Source organism: Pezoporus wallicus, unplaced genomic scaffold (genome assembly GCF_028554395.1).
Source record: "Pezoporus wallicus isolate ANWC-B61680 ecotype Strahan unplaced genomic scaffold, APGP_CSIRO_Pwel_v1 contig_7274, whole genome shotgun sequence".
Classification (NCBI taxonomy): Eukaryota; Metazoa; Chordata; class Aves; order Psittaciformes; family Psittacidae; genus Pezoporus; species Pezoporus wallicus.
In genome coordinates, this window is record NW_026637137.1 from 812,602 (window position 1) to 834,739 (window position 22,138).

Here is a 22,138-nt window from a genome sequence, read left to right on the forward strand (position 1 = left end):
GTACTGTACAGGCTTAAGTGGTAGGACAGAAGAGAGCAAGTACTTCCATATAAACTACAAATGTTAGTATCATATGTAACCTGGCCAACAAACGTAACATGACAATTGCAGTGCACTTTTAGAATAAAGATGCTTAATAACAATCTACTATCTCATATTTACTATATGAGCTATAACTAAGGACTAACTTATTAATATAATAATCACAAAGCTATTTTAAACAAAAATATGACTGCATTTAGGATTATATTTACTTAAAAATGTATTTATGCATATGTATTCTTTTCAATTCACCTTGGATACTTTAATAGAGATAAAACTCTTGATTACCTTGCATTTTCCACTGAGGTACCACTACACCCAAGAACATAAGGTTAATGCTCTGCTACATGTGTGAGGGCTCTTCCCTCAGGTTAAACCAAGGTAATTCAAGGTAGATTGAGTGTGCAGCAGTGGATTTGTAACCTGAGACTGAAACCAGTATGAAGACAGTTATGTAGCATTTGCCATGGAGCACCCTGCTACCTGTCTGTCCATGAAAAGCCAAGCATATCCCACACAAAACAGATAATTATGGAAATAGAATGTGGTAAGAAAAGCATAATCTAGGGAGAGAAAAGTGTGAGAAACATGAAAGATGACAACCTTCAGATTCTAAAAGAATTCAAAGGTGTTTAAATATAACACCTGGGTAGAAAAGAGCTTTTCAGATCATATGAAAGCTTAAGTCAGAAATTTAGTATTCAGTTCTCCTACAATTACCATGTTTAGTACTGAAAACACACTTTTGTGGCTTACAAAGATGAAAAGCCCATGCTTTCTAGTAATTAAAATCCACCAAACAGAAGAAAGCAGTGAGCTTGTGGAACAGTGTTGGTAAGATTATATGGAAGGGCTTTGTCCAAAGACTGGAGTAAGGAAAAATGAGTTAGACTTCACTTGAGCTCTGTGTCACAGAATATTGGACCTGATCTCTATTAACACTAATCATACAATCTCTAATCTGGCAAATTTGACTTAAAAGTGAGTATAGATGAAATGAATACTCACCACATTTCACACAAGTCTGGCAATTCAAAAACCATTTTAAGACAAGTAATTGTCTAAGCATGGTGTAGAAGTTAAAAGTCACGCTGCTTATTTAGCTATTCTTCATACAGAAGCACAAACAAATTTCGATGTACTCTCAATTCAAGGAAAGAGGGGGTGGAAAGGTAAGAAGAGAAAGAAAAGTGCTTCACATAGCTTAACACTGACCAATTCAAGCAGTTAAGGAGCAGCTTGGAACAGCTCCAAAGGCTAAAGCAGCTCTCCTTCCAGTTTTGCTTAGCCAGATGGAAGACAAACACATTTCAGGATTTCAAGCAGTGCTTAGGCTTGGAATACCTGATGTGTTACTCTATTTTTAGCTTTAACCCTTCCCCTCCCCCCAAACTTATGTGCTTATTTCAGGTAGTATTTGATTAAAATGTTTTGGGGATAATAAAATATACTGTGCTAAAGATGCTGGGGGGATGGGGAGACCCTTACAAAAAGGAGAAACAATAAAATGGAAGAACTCTTGGGATCTGGTTGATATAGTAGCACCATCCTGCTCTCCATGGATCTTTCCCCTTCACCCCCCAACTAATATAGCTGAATATATTTATTCCATCTCCTTAATTCAAAGTATGGAAGTATGCTGTTTTTTTTTCAGATTAAATTCTACCTGTTTCTCTGTATCAATGCTTCTGTTTATTATCTCTTAATCTAGCGTATTTTTCACTATTCCATCTTATAGTCCTTATTTAACTGTTAGTCTTCAAACTTCAGTAGTACGTACACACATTACAATGCTAATGACACTGCACAGCCCTTTAATGGACACCATGAGAAATTCTGTATGCGAATCAGATGCATTTACTACCCAAACCATGCTATAAATAGCATAGTAATAGATGCTTTCTTTAAATTTAAGTGAATCCTATGCTGTCTTTGCAGAAGGCCTTGGGTTCAGTCACCCTTTGTAGTCTTTTCTGCCATGCATCCGCATCACATCTTCTTAAAAATAAATACTAATTGCTTTACATGAACATGTACTGTTAAAAGAATTTCTTTAAACCTCAGACAACTACAGAACAATAAAGGGGCATCAGAAGAAAAGAACACAATGGTTAAAAAAAAAAAACTACTAAAGAAATTAATTTGCCTTGCTCTTTCCTAATCAGGGTCACGAACAGAAGTGCGCAACAATAAAACAGCACGCACCGTTGAGAAGAGACACTGCTTTACCCTCGAGGGAATTTATTTTGCAGTTGTCTTCAAGTTTAATCTTACTGCTGTGGCATCTCTTATTCTTTTCACTAGCTTGGAAGGAGGGTAGAGTTTAATAAGCTATCAATGGAAAGAATTAAAACTAGAACATAAACTGAAATTACGCACTAATAAAAGGCACACTGAAATGTGTAACTTGATTATTTTTTTCCACACTTTACAATATTGTTAGATTTTAAGTCACACCATCTGTTTAGTGAAATAATGCTCAGTGAAATATCAGTTGTAAGCAGGAAGTCAAAGGCAATTTACAACTCGTGTAAGGTTTCCTTCCACGCAAAGAAGAAAGGAACAGTAGAAGAGCTTAAGTTTGTATCAAGAAGACTAAGACTTTGAAGCCTATAACATTTCTAGTTCTGTAAGGGCTGTACAAGCTAAAAATTTCCTGTCTTATCCCCATGCGTCCTAGACTTCCTTTCTGCTACCAGTTTACTTGCTTAGTGCTGATTCAGAAATTCAGACAACTTTTTTCTCAGCTTTAACATAGGAAAATATTTACTGAAGAATATTTCAATTTACCTGATGAAGATAGTTGCCCAAAACATATTCCTGAAAGTAACCCGGTGCAGCAGATGATGCTCTAATGGCCTGCCACAGTTTATACTGACAGCCTCCCATATAATGAGACTTAACACCAGGAAAGTGGTTGTAGTTCCTAAAAACAAATGCTTTCAGCGGTGTTCCTCTGTTTACAATGGTGCTTACGGCAGATACCTAGTGAGTTAGGAAGAACAAAAATAGTTATGCATGTTAACAATAATATGAGGATGTCAGCTTTCCACACTATGCAATTCAATTTATACATTAAATGTGTCTCTGGAATCCTACTCAGTCTATTATTTATTTATTTTTATAATGCCTACCTAAATTTTAAGACATGAAAGTAAGGAAAAATAAACAGAAAACTTAACAAAAAACCTCCCTAAAGAAAATGCTCTTTTTAACCTGAAACTGATTGTTTCCACTGTCTTTTCTGTTTATACCACTATCTATCAATTGATATTTAAACAAAAAGCTGGTGCAATTTATACAATTTGAAAATATTCTGCCTTTATGAAAACTCTACTAGTTTTACTAGTCTGTAACCAGCAAAGCAAGAACGTCATTAAATACAAATGTTAGAAATGCCCATCAATTTCTTCCTCTAAGAAAAAGATAACTCAGTATTTCAAACTGATTTAAAAGACTGCAGGAAGAATCTCTCCCAGTGACAAAATTCCCAAGGAATCCAATGTAAGTCTTTCAAGGTTTTTTGTAAGGACACTGAAATGTAATTAGCAAAAGTCCTATAAGTAAATTTAAGCGAAAAGACAAAAATCTACTTCCATAAATCTAAACACATGACTGCAAAGAAATGACATTTTACAGATGTATCATGTGAGGTGAGAGTACCTATAGTTGTAGCGAGTGTTAGAATGTGCAAGACCTTTTAGTGGTAATGAACATAGCCTAGCTGGAAGTGATAGAACAATACTCTTTAGCAGCCAAGTGGGTGTTCAATACCATTTTGTTTACTGTTTTAGAGAAGTGTGTATTTGTGAAACATTTATCAACAGCACTAGGAGCTGACACTGTGATATCATTGCATTAATTTCCATTCTTCAGCTATGTAAGTTGTATCATTTAATTCACAGTAAGCCCATCCTTATAGAAAAGGAAAGTGTAACTTCTATTTGATAATGCAGAAGCAAAACATGTGTGATTCGTACTGCATAATTCGATGGAGGAAAAGTTTCCTGTTTTGGTAAAAAGGAAGGTTGGCTTCTAAGCACTACTAAAAGCATTAAGAAAAAAAAAAATAAAAGCCTTTGGAAAATTTAATAGAAAACTTACGAAACCGATGCTTTAATTTATTTTTGGCAATACCCATATATATTTTGATGCAGTCTAAGTTGCAAAGTGCTGACCACCTTCTGGAAAAATCGGTGAATTTAAAAGCAGCAGAGCATACAACTGCATGTTTGATTTTGATTTTGCTGTGCCTTGTAAAGAGTGCCACCACTACCAGCAAAACAAAGCGATTACTGGGAATAGCTAGTTTCAGGTCTATTTATATTCACATTTTATTACTGAAGAACATGGAAGGAAGCCAAAGATCCCAGTTCAAAGATAACTTTCAAGTCAATGTAGGATAGCTTCTCTCTCAGAAAGCAACATACCACTCCAGCCTTTTCATGTCCTTGTTTTAGACATGGACTAGGAACGCAGTCAGTCAAGCACATGTTTCTATGTTTAGAAAAATGTGAATATCTTCCATTTAACAGTAAAGCATTGAATATAGTGCTATGACACCAAAACACCTGTTAATTACAGATTGTTCTGAAATACGAGCTATTATATTTCTCTTCTTTCTTCACACCCTATCCTTCACCAAGAATAAAATAACCTTCCTTTCTCATCTTTCACTCTCGTGCTGCTGTTGTATATAACACCCCCCCCAATTAATTTGGTGCCTTTTGTATCTTACAGGAAGAGTAAAGATCTCACGGCCTATGAATGTGACTGGAGGAAACCTGGTAATCCACCTAAAGTGAGGAGAAACCCTGTTCTCTCATTATACAAGAACACAGATCACAGCTGATGTGACAGGATCTCCAGATACTAGAATTCTCTTCTATTAAAAAACTCTCAAACTTTGCACAACCTCAAGAAGTTGACCTAGTATTTCTCTTCTTATAACCCTTAAAAAAAAAAATAAAAAAAATCTCTGAAACATATTCTAACTTAAAGTATTAACTAGAACTATGAGACACTGCTCAGAAGTTTAAGAATCTAATGGTTTTTTATCCTTTAAGAGCAAGGGTTATCTCATATGGAAGCTTGGAGAGCATACCAACACTCAAGCTGTTTATCCAACGTTCTTCTGGGGACAGTACTTTTACTCGGAACTCTTAAAAGTACTTCTAGAACACACAGTATTTACTACTGTGTAGCTACTACATAGTATGTACTTACCTTCGGACATTTGGAATTTCTTGCAGTTTCAATCAGAAGATTTGAGCCCATTCTTTCTCTACAAGTGGAAAAAAAAATAAAGGAGAAAATGCTGTATCAGTTTAGCATGAACAAAAGACATTGATTTTTACCATCCTTACTTCTGAGAACTTTGAGTTTAAAGCAGCAGTGCTTGGATTTTACTTTAACAATCAGATTTCTCCAGCTGACTTCAATGGATTAATATTTCAAATCTTCCAGGCTAATGGAAATAAGTTGCAAGAGTGACTGAGGTCCTGATTCAGTTACTTCACTACATACTTAAGCATAAATCATCAGGATTACTCAACTCCTTTGTGAGAGGAAAATTAAATACTTTGCTACATTTAAAAATTAGAAAAAAAAAAAATCAGTATCTCTTTATTATGGTCTTTTATAGTAACAAAAATTACTCTCCTGTACTGTTACGAAAACAAAAGCTAAGGAAAACACCATTCTACACGATTTAGAAGTTAAAACATCTACGTGCAATCTTCCATTAACAGGAATTTATGCATTTAATACTCCTTTTTAAGGTGGAATTTTTTCATATGCATACATTTGTATAAATCTGACAGTGAAATGACATGAGCATTCAGCTTCGTAATTTATCACCACATCGGCATTAGAGTCAGTGTTGTTAAGTGTTAACTAGAAGGTAGCTCTCCTGCACACTGCAGGAGGCTGGAAGATAGCATACTCATCAATAATCTCATATCAGCATCTATTTCATCTTCATTTGGTACAGTAAAAGTATAAAACTCTACAGAATGGGTGCTCATCAATAACTATTCCAAACAGGCTTTCTTTTAAATCAGCAAGTTTCCTTCCTGCCCTTGAACATAGCTCACCCAAACACAGGTGGTGCCTTAACCTTATTCTGCAAAGAGAGTTTTCAGTATTGCCACACATTTTAAGCACAGTGATATCATGTGCTGTTGTTAGGAAAGCATCCATTTATAGTTCACACTACTGTGAAAGTAGGTAGCACTGCTTCTACTGTTAGCAATAAGACCTTTATCAACACAGTCAGGTCAGAAGATCAAAGAGCTTAAAATGCTACCATACCAGCAGTCCTCAATGCAGACAGTAAACTGTATTTGGAAGCAGGACAATTTACTGTTCCACTGGTGGGTATCTGGGCTTGAAAAATGGCTGTATGTGTGTCTTGAGAGGGAGGGAGGGAGACAGACAGCTTCTAGTGCTGTGATCGAAGACTGCTGCTGACACAATTTTTACATCAGTAGCTAAGTCTTACTTTCCCCCCCCTGCCCCAACAAATGCTTGAATTCCAGTCTCAGTTACCAACCAGAAGGGGGGGAGTGCCATCTGCACTCACTAATTGAGTACAGAAGGAGATGAAAGCACACAGAACCATGAAGTAGGAATATATAGAAATAAAAGACGAGATTGACAGAGGTGAGATAGGAAAGACATCTACTGATTTGCATCGCTTTCATCTACTTCTTCCCAAATATCTGTATTAGACATTTTTTTCCCATACCCTGAGTGCAAAGATTAAAAAAACTGCATAAGTAATATCCACTGCTTAATTATAGGAAGTGTCCAACTGAACTATTTTTCCTGCATCTTGTTTCTTATGAAGGCCAGGAATGGATGCTTCAGAGTAGATAGGAGAAAGCTTTTAAACTACTATGCAACTTTACATTGTAAGGTCTAAAGAATCACCCCCAAATTTATTTTAGCTTTGTTGATAGCATTAATACTGTAATTGCTTATTATATAAATGTCTTTGTCAATCCTCACTGTTCAATTATTTTCTTTATCAAAGTCACAACACAATTTATTCCACAGTTTATTCACATAATGTGTTAAAAGTCTCCTCATTTCAACCTTGTGGAACAGTCCCTTCTTCTTGAAAAGAGGTGAGAACAATAAGTCTCAAAGATATTCTACTAACCCAAATTACTGCTTTAACTTGTTTGCTCTTTGTAAAGATAAAGAGTCCAAAACTCTTTGTTGCCTTTAGGTCACTGGCTACATTTTATCAATCTTGTGATAGTGATGTTCTCTAAAATGGGTAACTGGAACCATAAGTAGTATTTTAAATGAAACTGAAACTGTATTAAGGCATTATAATAGTTTAAGTATTTTGAATAACAACTGTCATATACTGAATCATCTTGTTTGATCATGAGCACACGATTGTTTCATTAAACCATTCACGACAACACCCGAATTACTCTTCATATTACTTAAATCCTGTAAACATTTTACATTTTTCCCCTTACAGGTTATTACTTCACATATACCTTCATTTGCCATCCTATTTTTCCGTTAATCTGCTCTGTTTGTGTTTGGCTGGGACTTATGTCCTCTAGACATGACCTACCTAAACAAGACTCCTTTACATGTGTTGCTCTTTCATTGCTTCAAGTCATTAATATTGCAACACTCATTTCAAAAATGCTGTGAAGAACATATTGCCAGCCATATGGTCAAAGAAACATTCCAACGGGCTACAGGCAGGATACAATCGAATAGTCTGGAGAAAGACCATTCAATCCCAAAGGCAAAATTGTAACTTTTACCCCCTTCTAACAGCAACAAAAGTTTTGAGGAAACTACCACATCTTTGCCAAACCTACACAGGAGATGTATTGCATGTTCTATAAGGATACACAGTATCTCACTGATAATGCTGCAAAATCTGTTGAGTATGTCTGGAGAGACTAACTCTTACAGAAAAAGTGTTGCCTGTCTAGCCACTGGAGAGTGATCTCAATTTACGCTTCAATTTGCATAACAAATGCTGGTTTTAAGTAATATTCTTGTAATCCCAAACACAGGCATTATCCATTTTCCCAAGGATGGAGAACATGTAACTTCTGTCCTACCCTCTATACAGTGCTTGACTGCTTCTCAAGATTACGAATTCCCAGTATGGGATTTTAGTCAACTTGTGAAACCCCCTAGCTGCTTACGAAATTTCTCCAGTAGTTTCTCAAGACAGTGTGAAAGAAAATTGTGTACGTGAACTACAGTCTAAAGAAAATAGACAACTTGGAACTGTAAGCCAGGCTCTTCTCACAAATGCAATTCAATATAGCATTACACAGACTGATGTACATGCAGTAAGTAGAGTTTTTTGCACAAAGTAATAAAAGTAACTGTTCAAAACTGGTTCTGAAATTGCATTTCAAGGAATACATAAGGAGTTAAATACATAGGAAGAGTTAAAATATATGTAAGACATAAAATAGATTCCCTAGAGCACAGAGAAGTTCTTTTCCAGTTGTCATTTTCCAAATACACACAATATTAGCCTAATGCAACATCAGCTTAATTCCTTTCAGCAAGAATACTTTCTGACACAAAATAATACCATCAATATTGTGGTAAGGCTAAATACATATTGCATGCCTGTAAACAGATAACCCTGTTTCAAGCAAGGCTGACAAGTCCACTACCATTTAAACAACAAAAATCCACCCAGCACAAGCAAGGCTTTAAAATTTAAAACAAAACATAATCAGTTTTCCCCACGCAGTGATTAAAAGTTAGCCTGACCTTCTTATTGCCATAAGGAGATGGTATATAACCCTTCTTAGTTCTAGGCTTCCACACCACAGGGAAGCCTGCAGGAATCCCTACTGTTTCAATAAAATGTTATGGAGGCATAGCATCTCCCTTCACCAGTGCAAAATTAGGTCAACAAAACGTCATTTCATTAATTTAATCTATGGATAATATAATAACTGCCTGGCTTCTGTTCACATGAGCAGAGCGCTTTACCTCCCTCGTGGTACATGTAACTGTAAAGAATAACAGCATTTTAATTAAAGGCATGTAATATACTTCCACATGAGGTAATTTTGATTTTCACAATAAACTCCAGGCATCTGAGAAGGAAAACTCATATTAATTTGATAAACATGTTCATTCCCAAAATCTGCCAAGGCACAGAGAAATGATGCTTGGAAGCCTCTCTCCACTTCAGCAAAGAAGAGTGATGCTTAAATCGCAGGCAGCACATTTGTTACCACTACAACGTCCAGAAAAACACTCTTCCAATACCATAAATACATTAATCAGGTTCCCAGAAGAACTTGCCATGACTCATTGAAAGAAAGACTTTGCATCTTACATTTCCTCTAAGAGAAAGATGTTTCAGCTCTTCAGTAGCAGCGTCAGCTTACACTGTTAGGGAAACTACAACATCAGCGCTATGACTACGACACCACATACAGATGAATAAAATGAAACTAATAAAACGAACAATTATTTTTTTAGTGACTTTTCCTGAATGCATTTGTATACATATCTATGAACAAATACCATTCCACTGGTGACTCTGATACAGTATTTTTTGATTGCAATCCTCAAATTTCCCTTTTCAAATAAAGGGGTAATGGGCAAAACTGCTCAATGTAGGAGCTAAGATTAAAAATCTCTACTACAGCAGATTATTTCATTTCTATGTCTCCCATAAGAAAAAAGGCACAGCAGGTGGCCAGTAAAATTTGCAGCAGATCTGTAATGAGTCAGATCAAGCAGAGCTGGCAGGCATACAGGAATATAATCAGAAATGAGTGCACCAAAGCTTACTTTATTCCCCCCAAACAGAAATCATTACATTAAAGGCTTTCAATGTTTTGGTAAATATGAAAACAGTTATTTCAAACAAATAAGAGTATATGCTAACCCCTTCTACTTTTTTTAAGCATTTGCTTACCAGTAAAACAACAACAAAGCTGAGAGGTCTCAAATACCATACTAATTATTTGACACATAATCATTTTTTACTTACTTGAGTATTTTTTCCCATATATCACTGTCATAAAAGGCATGGCTCCAACCCATTTTGACTGTTCCAACAATGACATTCTGCTTAAAAACATCCGATCCTAACTTGCGATATAGTTCTTCGCAATCATCCAGAGGGATATGGAACAATCCCAACATAAAAGCTAATATAGCTCCTGAAAAAGAAGTATTTTGAAATGTAAAATATAGCCTGGAGAAAGATTATAAAGATACATTACCATTTCATGTTGTTCATAAGTCAGCAGTATCTCGATCTTGAAAAGGGAAGACCAATTGACATTTGTACCGTTAAATTTCTGTTCAGAGATCCCAAACTATGCTTTAAAAGAACATATACAAGATAGGAAGAGTCTACACCCCAGAACAGAATTGTGAGAAGTTGAAAAAGGGCATTATTTCATTCTGCAGTTTTCATCCCTAAAAAAAAGCATATAGCAGAAAGCCAACTAAGTCCACTGCTTTACTTGGAAAGAGAAATGAGTAAGAGAAATCTATGGTGTGGTATTAAAAACATATCTGGAGCATTACTTCCTATCTGGCAAACTCCGATTTTTTCAGGAAAGAAAAAACCTAGGAAAATTCTATAAAGTCTAGTTTGGAATACATTAAGTTGCAACTATTTATAACTAGTCATTCATACACACTGCCATCTAGTGTGTGCCTAAAAAATGATGACCTACTCTTGCAGGAACAAAACAACAGTATCCAAAAAACCTGGTTGCAGGATACCATTGAAAAGACCGGGGAAAAATAAAATCAGTGCAACACTACAACTTTAAGATATATTAAACTGAAAGGGACATATACAACCTTTAAATCGAATTGTGCAATACTGTGAGGACATGGAATAATTAGGACATGTAATTTTTCCAATTTGGACATGAATGCAACAGGTTTGAAGACAATTTTAAAACAAATTCTTGAAATAGAGTAAAACGCAGAAAGTATATAAAGGTTTTAACAAAACATAGCTTTAAACAAAACATGATTTCCAAGTTTCTCACAAACTCCACCACCATGGTAGCTGAGTGTCAAGGACTGATGGTCTCCATTTATTTTATGTTGTTTACACATATCACATGTTTGACATAACCTGGACCAACCTGACCTGTTCCATCAGGAGACACCTGAGACCCTTGCCCAACTGTCAAATTACCAAATGCCTGTTTTCAACACATGGTAAACAGCTAGCAGCAGAGAAACAGTTTTCCCAAGTTATGCAAAGCCTCTGCTACTTTCTTTCCTTTTAATTCTCCAGCACCAATTCTACTGTATCACACACTTGCTATTTTGGTGAATAGTTTCAAGCACAAAGAGCCAAAATTCGTAACACATACAAACTCGTTTTCACTTCACCTCCTGAGAAACAGCACCCAAAACTGCAGACAGCACCCAAGTGGGAGCAGATACTATCAGAGTCAGGGTATGCATTAAAGGGCTTGGCTGAAACCTGCTGGACAGTAACAAGACACAGGGCAGCAAGGTCAAAAAATATAGTGCAGGCTCTATCAGACAGTCCTGTGAGAAACGTTTGACGCTTCCATCACACCCTGCTCCCTATCACGGACTCCTGCACTCCAGCCACCATCTCAGCCTTGACAGTCAACATTTCAGTGGGATAAAATACCTCAATAAAACCTACAAGGCTAAGGAGCACATCTTGAAGAATGTAAGAATGCTGCTGACTAATAAGACGCCTGAAAGACAAAACTATTCCTTCCTCATTCAGTACTACAGTAAGACCTCAGCTGAAGTGCTATATCTAGACCTCAGGGACATTCTTAAAAAAAAAAAAAAAGAAAAAAAAAAGATGTAGACTAATGGAAAAAAAAATTCAAATCACAAATGAAAAGTCCTCAAAATCAAAAAAAAAAAAAAAAAAGCAAAAGTAGAGGAAATTGATGTGTAAGGAAAGCCTGGTCACTCAGGCTATGAGAAAATGCACAGAAGGCAGCTGCAAAGAGAAAAATCTGTTATCCGTGTTCCTGGGGAGTCAGGATGAGGAAACAAACTTGAACTGCAACAGGAAGATTCACACTGGACATTTGGATTTTTTTTCCCCCAGTTGTACAGACAGCAGAGCACAAGCACTGATTTTCTGAAGTGGTCTTGACAGGATTCATAATCTTAGAATATTGTCAGTACACCTCTGACCCTTCCCTTCCCTTGGGAAATGAGATAACCTCCTAAGGGTGCTTCCAGCCCCGTAATACCATGTCTTGACTTACTCATGAGTTCTCCTGAAAAACAAAAATACTTCTTCCAATCAGAAAGGTTTTTAAAATGCATTTCAAAACCGGAAGGACATCATGGGCAAAACAAAATCAACACAGACAGATGCCAGCTTTGTTTAAGGAGGGTCATCACTGGTAAATCACTGAAGGCTGGAAAGATACATAGGGGCACTAGCCCCATATGCTGTTCTTAACTTGGGAGGAATATTTTGGGATAAAAAATGCAAAATTCACACATCCAAAACTGCGGATGTGTACACATCCACAGTACAATTCAGTCATGTTTGTAATAAAATGCACTGGAAACAATACAAGAACCTTTGATCATAATATGTCAATGATCAGATCCCTCAGATGATGCATCTGAATGCAAATAATTATTAGATCAATACAGAAATTTAGGGGGGAAAAAGAAAGCATAAATTATTTGAGCAGGCCAGCACACATGAAAAGCACTTTGCCTCATCACATACTCTTGATGTTATAAACTGCTCCCTGTGACTGAATTATAAATGCACCACTATTCAGAAGTAACTTTGATATACTGGGAGACAGCACCCAGCTGCAAGTATATGCACCATATGTACAAACCATCAACACAAACGAAAATGAAGTACACTGCTAGCCCATGCTGACAGATATAACAATGTCCTCCAGCTATGCCCTGTCACCTGTTATTGCAAGCTGGACTACTGCACACAAAAGCTCGGTAGTGTAAACACAGTTTAAAAGAATACATTAAGTACTTACTAGGAGTTACTATACCCCAAATCTGGTGAAGAATTAAGACTAAAGTTAGTTCTAATCAGAGTAGCGGGATCGAATTAAGGATACCAGGCCCCAATGTCAAAGAACAAATGCCTTTATTATGACTGAAAGAGACATTAGGGAAGTTTTTGTTGTAAAATATCTTCCAAAGAAGCAATCACTTACTGCCAAATTAACTTCTTTTTCCCCTCAAAGAGTTTTTAAAAATGTAAAACTATATTGTGCCTACAAACAAACTCTGTCTAATAGACCTACACATTCCCATCTTCTCTACTATTTTGAGCCTATTGAGCAAATCTCTGGGAACACAAACATTGTATCTACTCATGGTGATTTGCATTTAATGTTACTTTTTGAATTAAACTGTATGGAAGATTAAGTATAGTGGGAAGAAAAAAAAATAGTGTGGGTTTCTAAAGGAAACTGAGCTACTGAACTACAGTATTCCTCTTCAGTTAAAAATCAGCATTATGCTGCAACTGGTCTAGGATCATTTCTAAAATACAGGACTGTTTTTTAAAAAGAAACTTCTCCTTTAGAGTTTCCTACTTCCTAGGTAGGAGTAACTTGTTATTGAGTCACAAGAGCAATTAAGCCTGGGAGGGGCCTCTAGAGGTCATCTAGTCCAGCCTTCTGTTCAAACAGGTTCAATTAGAACAGGTTACTCAGGACTCATTCCGCTGAGTTTTGAATATCTACAGGGATGGAGATTCCACAGCCTGCACAGGCAACTCCTTCTAGTGTCTGACTATCCTTGCAAGGAAAGCAGGATACCTTATATCTAACTGTAATTTCCCATGCTCCAACTTGCCTGATGGCTTTTCTACCACTGTAAACCTTCAGGAAGAATCCAGGTCCATCTTGCCTGCATTTTCCCATTAGCTGAAACAGTAGTAAGGTCCCACCTTAGCATTCCCTTCTTAAGGCTGAACAAACCCAGTCTTTACACTCTCTCCCTCTGCGTCATGACCTCCAGTCAGTCCCCTGACCATCTACTTGGCCCTCTGCTAGACTCAGTATTACAAGAACACACCCAACAGATTAAGAGTTTACTGAGGAGCCTATAACTACACATACAGTAGCCAAAGACTTAATCTGCTGGGTATGTTCTTGTCCATACAAGCCGATATGTAGTCAGCTTTCTTTGCTGCAGGAGTACACTGATGACTCACGTTTTCCTTGTTCCAACAAAATCTGGTCTTTTTCTATATAGCTGATTTCTAGTCAGTCAGATGTCACCTCAGATGGAGGACTTTGTACCTGGCTTTATTGAACCTCAGGTGGCTCCTGTCAAGCCTTTTCTCCAGCCTGTACAGGCCAGTCTGAAGAGAGGGCACCACTGTACTAACCACTTTTCACATCACCCAAGATCTTGCTACAGTCACACTCTGTCCCGCTGTGCAGGCCATTAATAAAGACAGGAAACACCACTGGCCCAGTATAAGTCCCTGAGGCACATTACCTTTGTTGCTGGTAAAGCCCCATAAACATTCAAGATACTTCTGAGTGCAAAATAGAAGGTTTCACACTCATTGAAAAGATGACAAATGTATCACGTATCACCCAAAGTTCTTATTCAGAAAAGAAAAACCTTAGAAATCACACCTTTACTTTCCCAGCTTACACTCAGTCAGAAACTGGCAAGTTCTGAAAAATCTGTTTGTTCTCAGACATGATTTTACTATATTGATAGCAACATTCCAACTTGTGACTCAACAATTACCTGTGCTTACACCACAGATGTAGTCAAAAAGTTGATGAACCGGCTTTCCAGTTAGTTCTTCTAGTTTCCGTAGAGTCTGAAGTGCAACTAAACCCCTGAAACACAAAAATCCCCTTCACATATAATAGTAAGTTTTAGGATAATTAAGTTTTATCTTACATAGCACTGATTAAGCCCACCTTTGCTTAATTGTTCCATTTATGACTGAATAACTGCAATAGTAAGTATCCTGAATATTTCAGGGAATGAAGGAGTAGCAAAATTAAAATGGAATGATGAAAAATAAATACAATTGACATACTCAGGCATACCAAAGATAGAACACAGCAGCTACAGCCATACTGTTTTGCTGCCATACAGTTTCGTAGTCAAGGCTCAAGAATGATCATTTGTGGATGGAGACTCAGGATAGATTTCAGCTGCATCCACAAAACACAGTACTTAAAAGTTTGGTCTTAACAGGGCTATATAATGCTCCTTGGGGCATGGAGTTTTCTGTCTGTAGTTTTTCTTGCCACAACTCTATGTGCCTGAAACCATGGGAGAGATGTATTCCAGAGCACCAGACTTGTGTTTCTGCAGCATGAAACAGTACCTGGCATACAGAGGTACTACTATCTGCTGGGCTAGAGCTAGAAAGCTACATCTGGCAAAAGGAGCACCAAACCAAGCATCCATCTTACCAACACATTCTGCTCAGAATGGCACCTCCTGCATGCCACCCCCAAATCTGCCTTGGCTTGTGCCGAAGAGCTGTAGTTAACCCGATTCAAAACTATAACCAGCTGAACACGACCAATTAAGCAGCATAACAGCTGGTACTCGGGCTCACTGTCTGGACTTGTTTCATTTAGCATTATAGATGTAGATACTGCTTTCTAAAGACAAAGTGGCCTATAATGTCACTCCCTTATAAATCTAACAAAAAAATTAAAACACTATATTTCTATATATAGGCATCATACATTATCTGCGAAGCATCCTTCCTCCTACTTTGTAATCTCTTTACGGTTTACCATAAACTTCAACATTTGTTTCCAAAAGTTGTGACATACACTTTCACCTTACTGAAGGCAACTGATTTTGATGAAATAAATACTGTGGGGAAACAAAAAGCTTGTGAAGCTGTTTCTGCAATGACTTTATACTTTGCTTTCTACTAATCAATATTTGTGAATCAGTAAATATTAGACAAGATTTCTTCAAATGTGCCTGAAAACAAACACAGCTTTTAGTAAACCTCAGACCTCAAATTTAATGAACAGGCTTCTTCCACTACTCTTAAAAAACTGTTGATAGGTGCATAAATTCATGCAGAACTAGAGCACACACAACTAAGGACATGTGGTGCATAAATTAACGAAAAAGAAACGGACAGCATGAATAGAATAGCTTTCATCACAAGCCTATTCATTCATACAAGACCAGACCAGCTAAGGCAGACATCCTCCAGAAAAGTACAAGACAACACGATCACAAGAGCATAAACTACTTCTAGCATTTCGCACTAGATTTTGTATTTCCGAGATTAGATTCATGAATAGACAAACTCAAATAACAATTTACTTCCAAAAGGAGAAAGAGCCAATCCAAGCATTTAAGTGTATAGCCAGCTTTAAAAGGGCAAGTAATTTCAATGTCACAGAACTATTAATGAATGGAAATTTAAGCACAAATGTAAACAAAAATAATACCCATCACTTGGACAGTCAAATGTAAACAGAACTGCAAATCATAAATGACATCTTTGGGCACAAACTTAAAGGGAAACTTCAATTTTATTTCCAGTTACAGTATGAAAAAGACTACAAGTATATAACAGAGAGGTTTTACCTTGTTCCTCCTCCATCAATAGTGAGGATTCGAATACCCCAGCCTTTCACAGGGTCTGTATATCCAATTATAGCTAAAGTCTCTCTAACAGCAGCCTGAAGACTTTCGTCATTTGCCTGTCTTAGTCTCAGTAGGCATGGGATTATTTTTTCCTATTGATAAATACAAAGACATTTCATTCTAACTGTATTTATACCAAAAGAATCCATGCTTAAATTTACTTGTTTGGCATTTCAGTATAAAAGTTGAAATATTAGTTAAGCTCAGAGGAAAACTTCTTTAAACCTGTATTTACCCATCTCTTTAGCAAGGGAAAGAAAGGATTCCAATCTTACGTCGTACATGCCTCACTGCTAAACTATCTACCTATCAGAATTGAACAATCGAGGTGAAAAGTAAATCTTTCAGATCTCTAGAAAAGCTGTATTTAGCAGCAGTTTAGTTTTACCGACTTTAATGTCGCACTGGCCAAACATAAACTCAAGTATGGAGCACACCAAGTACAGCTAAAGGCACAGATTTTGATGAACAAGCATCACACTGCTTCAAAACAGGAAATGCCTTCCAAGTACATTAATATCAAAGCAAAATAAAAATTAAAATTCTTCCTCACAGTAATTTTAGATGTACAGTTATCGTCACTAAGATAGAGAGTATTATAATCAAAACGGAAGTAATGAATGTACTCTTTTATAATACAGTAATTCACACGTATCCATGTAGATGTCTGATCTGTGCACTGCCTGGATGATTCATCTGGCCTACACTCCATTCCCCAAAATCTGTCTTCCAGAAATTCCACAATCCATGTCACACATCTGTCACATCTTGTCAAAAAAAGGCATGAGACTGACAAATGCTGTGATTTGGCTCATATGGTTAGAATAGTCTACCATCCCACCTCCTGTCCTCTCACTGCAGGAAAGAGAATGAGTATGACTAGATTACATGAACTTATTTGATGCTTATACTCCACCACTGTCATCCCCCTTCAAAGGACACATGGAAATAAGCATAAAAACTGCTGGGCATATGCAGATCAACTGATCAACTGCATTGTACACTCCCATCTGGGCAATTGCGTCAGAGAACACAGTGTACGACTGTCGCCTACCACTAGAATAAGCTATACTATCTATCCACATGACAGTGCTGTATGCTTCTAAATTAAACACTGCAATCTGTAGGGCCTTTAGCTAAACTGCAGAGAGTTTGCACATGAATCTGCTTGAAACAGCTAAAAAAATATCTACAGCAAGAGACATTCACATGTCTACAAATAGAATACATGACTAGCCCACAAAAAACACACAAGAAAGTTTCATGTTACTCTGTGTCAATTGACTGTCAGCTATTTATTTTTCGTAAGCATAAAGACTATATGTACCTTAATTGCAACTCCTCTGCTCTCTGGAAATTCTAGAAGGTGATAGGTCAGTTCTTCAACCCTGCTGATACAGACTCTTCGATTAGAGGATCTTCGTAGTGCTTGTACTAAAGCTCGAGTCCTGTTATCAATACTCACTCTTGCAATAATCTAAAAAAAGATAAAGTTACACAAATAACACAGAACTACTCTAAGAAATGTGTAAGCTTTGTCAAGACTAATTCCAAACTGCTATTTTAAGATTTCTCAGAAGTAATGGACAGCATGTTGCACCAGGTATCTGACAGAGACTCCAAGAAATCATTGCTTAAAGGTAAACAGGCAACCTTTTGGTTGATTACTAGAAAAATAAATAAAGGTAGCTCACAGCAACAATACACCAAACAACACATGTCAGCATGTACTCAGATGTATTTTCAGGACAACTCTGAAATCACAGTATTTGAACCATGAAGGAGTCTAAGAAATATAACTACAACAAATAAAAGTAACTAAATTTTTCTATGTACATATATATATGTACCTACATAGGTATATACTTATATATGTAACTATATGTGTGTACGTATACGTTTACATATAGGCACATATATACACATATGTGCAGAGTGTATATATACACTTGTGTAAAATATACACGGCAATAATACATTAAAAAAACACACTAAACAAAGGCTTGCCTTTTCTCTCTGAAGAGACAGATGCTTTTCCTTCTCTTCTGCAGTCTTAACCTCTTTTGCTTTGTCCTCCTCACCCTTCTCAGAGACTTCCTGTTCTGCCTGTTTAGTCTTTTCTTGTGAAAGTGCTTTTGTATCAGATCTTAACTTGGGAACCAACCCACCAATGTAACTGTCCACAAAAGCTTGTACACTGTTACTGGGATATGAAAGAAAGTTTGCAATAGTTTTTTTGGTGGAAACTGGAAGAGCAGTACTTGGCTTTTCAGCACCTAGAGTCTCTGCTTCAGGAACTAAAGTAGCTGCTGAATCCACCGTCCTTTCTTCACTCACTGCAGTATCTTCTGATGAATGAAGCTTATTCCTCTCTTCACTCTGAGAGTCCTGTAATAAAGCATTCCTTTTTCTCTCTTGATCCATAACAGGATTATTACTAAAGTACCAATTGATATGATCAGCTATGAAGTTGTAAGTCTCTCCAAAACTTGTAGAAAAGCAGCTTATATGAAAAAGGTTGTTTTTAGCAGATGCTGAATCTTCCAGAGTATCTCGGTAAGTGCCACTTGAACTTACTAATACAGACTCCAAGTTTCCATTTGCACAATTGGATTTCCCTGCAGCTGGGCCTCTGTTGCAGTCCTCCCGAGTTCTGGCATCTGTGACTTGTTTATCATTTTCTAGATTTGCATCTCCATTATTTTTCTTTGCTTTTCCCAGAGTACCCGAGTGTGACTTCAATTGAGCTATCCGTGAAACCAGTTCACTGTGAGTGCCAGACACTGCCTTTGAAACAGATTCTAAGGTACTCTTAATTCGTGACATGCGACTGTTCACTTTTGTAAGTCCTTTGGAAGAAGAAGTCAAAAGTTTAGCAACTCTGTAGTATAAAAAGTCATGGCTGCAAATGTATTTGTTATACCAAAGTGTTTTGCTTCTGGCCCATTTATACTTAGGCTCGTTTGTATGAAAAACTCTCAGGTGAATGGCATTATTTATCCTCCAGCAGACTTTAGGTCCATACAAATACAGGTATTTGTTTCTTTGCTTCCACCAAAGACTTTTGGGGTTAATCAAAAAGAACAAATATGCATCTAAAAATAAGTGAACTGTCATTACTTATAAATAATTACACCTTTCCAGTGTTGCCTATATCATTCCAGAAAACTTCATTCCAAGTCTATTTCATATCAGAAAATATATTTTAATAAATAAGTCTTGTGTGTCACAGTATTATCTGAAAAAGAAAACAACAATGTAAACCCTAAACCAGCAGTAAGTTAAACTAAAATCACAGAGTTGCTAAGCACATACAGCCTACTTACTCTTTACATAGAAACAGATAAATATTCACATCAAGTAATCTCACAGGGATATCTATTGCTCAGGTCATTTGGCAGCGTCAGTCCACAGTTTCAATGTGTTACTCCGTAAAGGTAGGTTTAAACCAATCTCGGGCAATACATAACACTTGCTCTAAGTATGTGGTGACATATGACAATTGCTTGCCAGTCTTTCCAATAAAGAGAATTTTGTATCTCTTTAGCAAACTATCACATGCAGAGACCAAATTTCAAATGAAACTGTCATTATGTTACCACCCCTTTACAGAATTCCTCCCAGGGGAGAAATGACACCACTGCCTTGAGCAAAGCTTCAACCAACTGCTCCCACCTTAAGGGCAGTGTATAACCGTAACTCCACGTGCAGATTAGTTTCACACAATACACCAGAGCTGTGCTGAAGCCGCAGCCTCAAGGCCGTTGCCTGCCTAACCGACAACCTCAGGCGTCCCCTGCTGCCGTGACCGGCGCTGGAGGAGGTCGAGCAGGCCAACACCTGCGCAGGCCGACACCACCGTTAACAGCAGAGGGGACAAGGCCGCGGACAGCAGCGTCATTACTTACACCTTCCTCAGCGATGTCCGACCCTGGGCTGTGCCGGTACCACACGGGCCAGCCCTCCGCCTGGGTCGCCGCCACGCTCCGGGCCGCGGCGGCGAGCACAGCGCTATATGTGCAGCGGGCACCGCCCGCCGCCGGAGGGAGGAGGGGAGGGGGGAAGCGGGGGAGCGCGTTCTGTTCCTGCCTTGAGGCACTTCGCGGAAAAGCTTTCCGAGAGCGGCCGCGTAAACAAGCGCTGAGTCCTTGCACAGCACGGCCCGGCCCGACCCGACCCCGGCCCGACCCGACCCCGGCCCCGGCCCGCCCGGCGGCGGCGCCGCCACACGTCACGCGTCTACACCCATCCTGCGTTACGCACGCGAGTCCCGCGTGCCTGGCACGCGCTCACCCTCTTCCCCCCCTCCTCACTGCGTCCCCCAGGACGACGCGGCCCACGCCGGCGGCGGCAGCGGCAGGTACCTGCAGAGCGGCGGCTCCCGCCTCCCCCCACTTGCCGGGCAGCCCCCGCTGCCTGCACGGGCAGGGCCTATGTTGTGACACCACTCAGCGGGGAGGACGGCGGGACCCGGACGGCGACAACGGCACAGGACTCCTCCGCACTACTGCGCCTGCGCCACACAGGCACGCCGGAAGCAGCTGGGAGGCACCGGGGCAGGGAGGACACGGGGCGGAGCCAGGGGGGACGAGGGTGCGGGGAGAGCCGCGCCTGCGTGCGAGCTGCGGGCGGCCGGGGCGGGGCTGCGACGTGCGGGACAGCACGCAGTGGGCGGGGCGGGTCCCTCAGCGCCTCAGCGTCCCCGGGAGAGAAAGCGGGGGGGCGGTTGCTGTCATTGACCGCTCGGTAGCAGTGGCTTTCTGCGTCGGCACCCGCTCGGAGGCGCTGCGACTGAGGGGGCTGCGTGGAGGAGAAGGGAATCGGGGTCCTCGAATCGGCCTGGCACCTCTCTGGCCGCCGCTTGCATGTCCTCCCGCGCTCCTCGGTTAATACTCGGAGAAGAATCATAAATACCGTGTTTTCCGTGTGTGTGACAGGGTTGGGGGCACGTTGGCATTGCCCAGACAGGCCTGGGAGCAGCAGCAGGCCCATGAGTTTCCCTGGCTGGCGACAGCTTGCGTCAAGCCGCCTAAATTTGACAGTGCTGGTGGCAAAAGGCCGTGGGTGCGCTGCCGCGGGGGCTGCTGAGCGCCCGGCACTGACCGATGGGAGGGGGGAACATTTCCTTTGTGCTTTCACATCCCTGTCATCTGCTTCTGCTCTTTATCACAAAAAGTGAAATTAACTCTCTTACTGGTAATTGTCTTCCCCACAGGGAGGTTTACATCCATTACATGTTGTTATAACGGATTTTTCATAAATTGAATAGATTGAACTTTTTTGCATCTCCCGTGCAAGATACTCTTCAGCTCATAAATATTTTATGAATATTAACTGAATAATTTGTAGTTCCTTTTTTTCCTCCTGTCAGTGTGACGGGTTCACCCTGGGCAGGTGCCCACCAACCAGCTTTATGACTGCCTCTCCATGAGTAGGACAGGGTGAG

At 39.1% G+C, this 22,138-nt stretch overlaps 1 protein-coding gene across 1 annotated transcript in view; it reads right to left on the minus strand.

Moving 5' to 3' along the window:
• The window catches only part of PNPLA8 (patatin like phospholipase domain containing 8), a 37,335-nt gene extending 16,602 nt beyond the window's left edge, over nt 1–20,733 (minus strand). The window contains exons 1-8 of the mRNA XM_057403691.1: nt 20,601–20,733; nt 18,700–19,930; nt 18,020–18,169; nt 16,633–16,784; nt 14,800–14,894; nt 10,058–10,229; nt 5,269–5,326; nt 2,833–3,027 (exon numbers count right to left, since the gene is read on the minus strand). Coding sequence (XP_057259674.1) covers nt 2,833–3,027; nt 5,269–5,326; nt 10,058–10,229; nt 14,800–14,894; nt 16,633–16,784; nt 18,020–18,169; nt 18,700–19,809 — 1,932 coding nt within the window. The 5' untranslated portion in view covers nt 19,810–19,930; nt 20,601–20,733. The remainder of the gene's footprint in view (nt 1–2,832; nt 3,028–5,268; nt 5,327–10,057; nt 10,230–14,799; nt 14,895–16,632; nt 16,785–18,019; nt 18,170–18,699; nt 19,931–20,600) is intronic.
• Between the last annotated feature and the right edge of the window lie 1,405 nt (nt 20,734–22,138).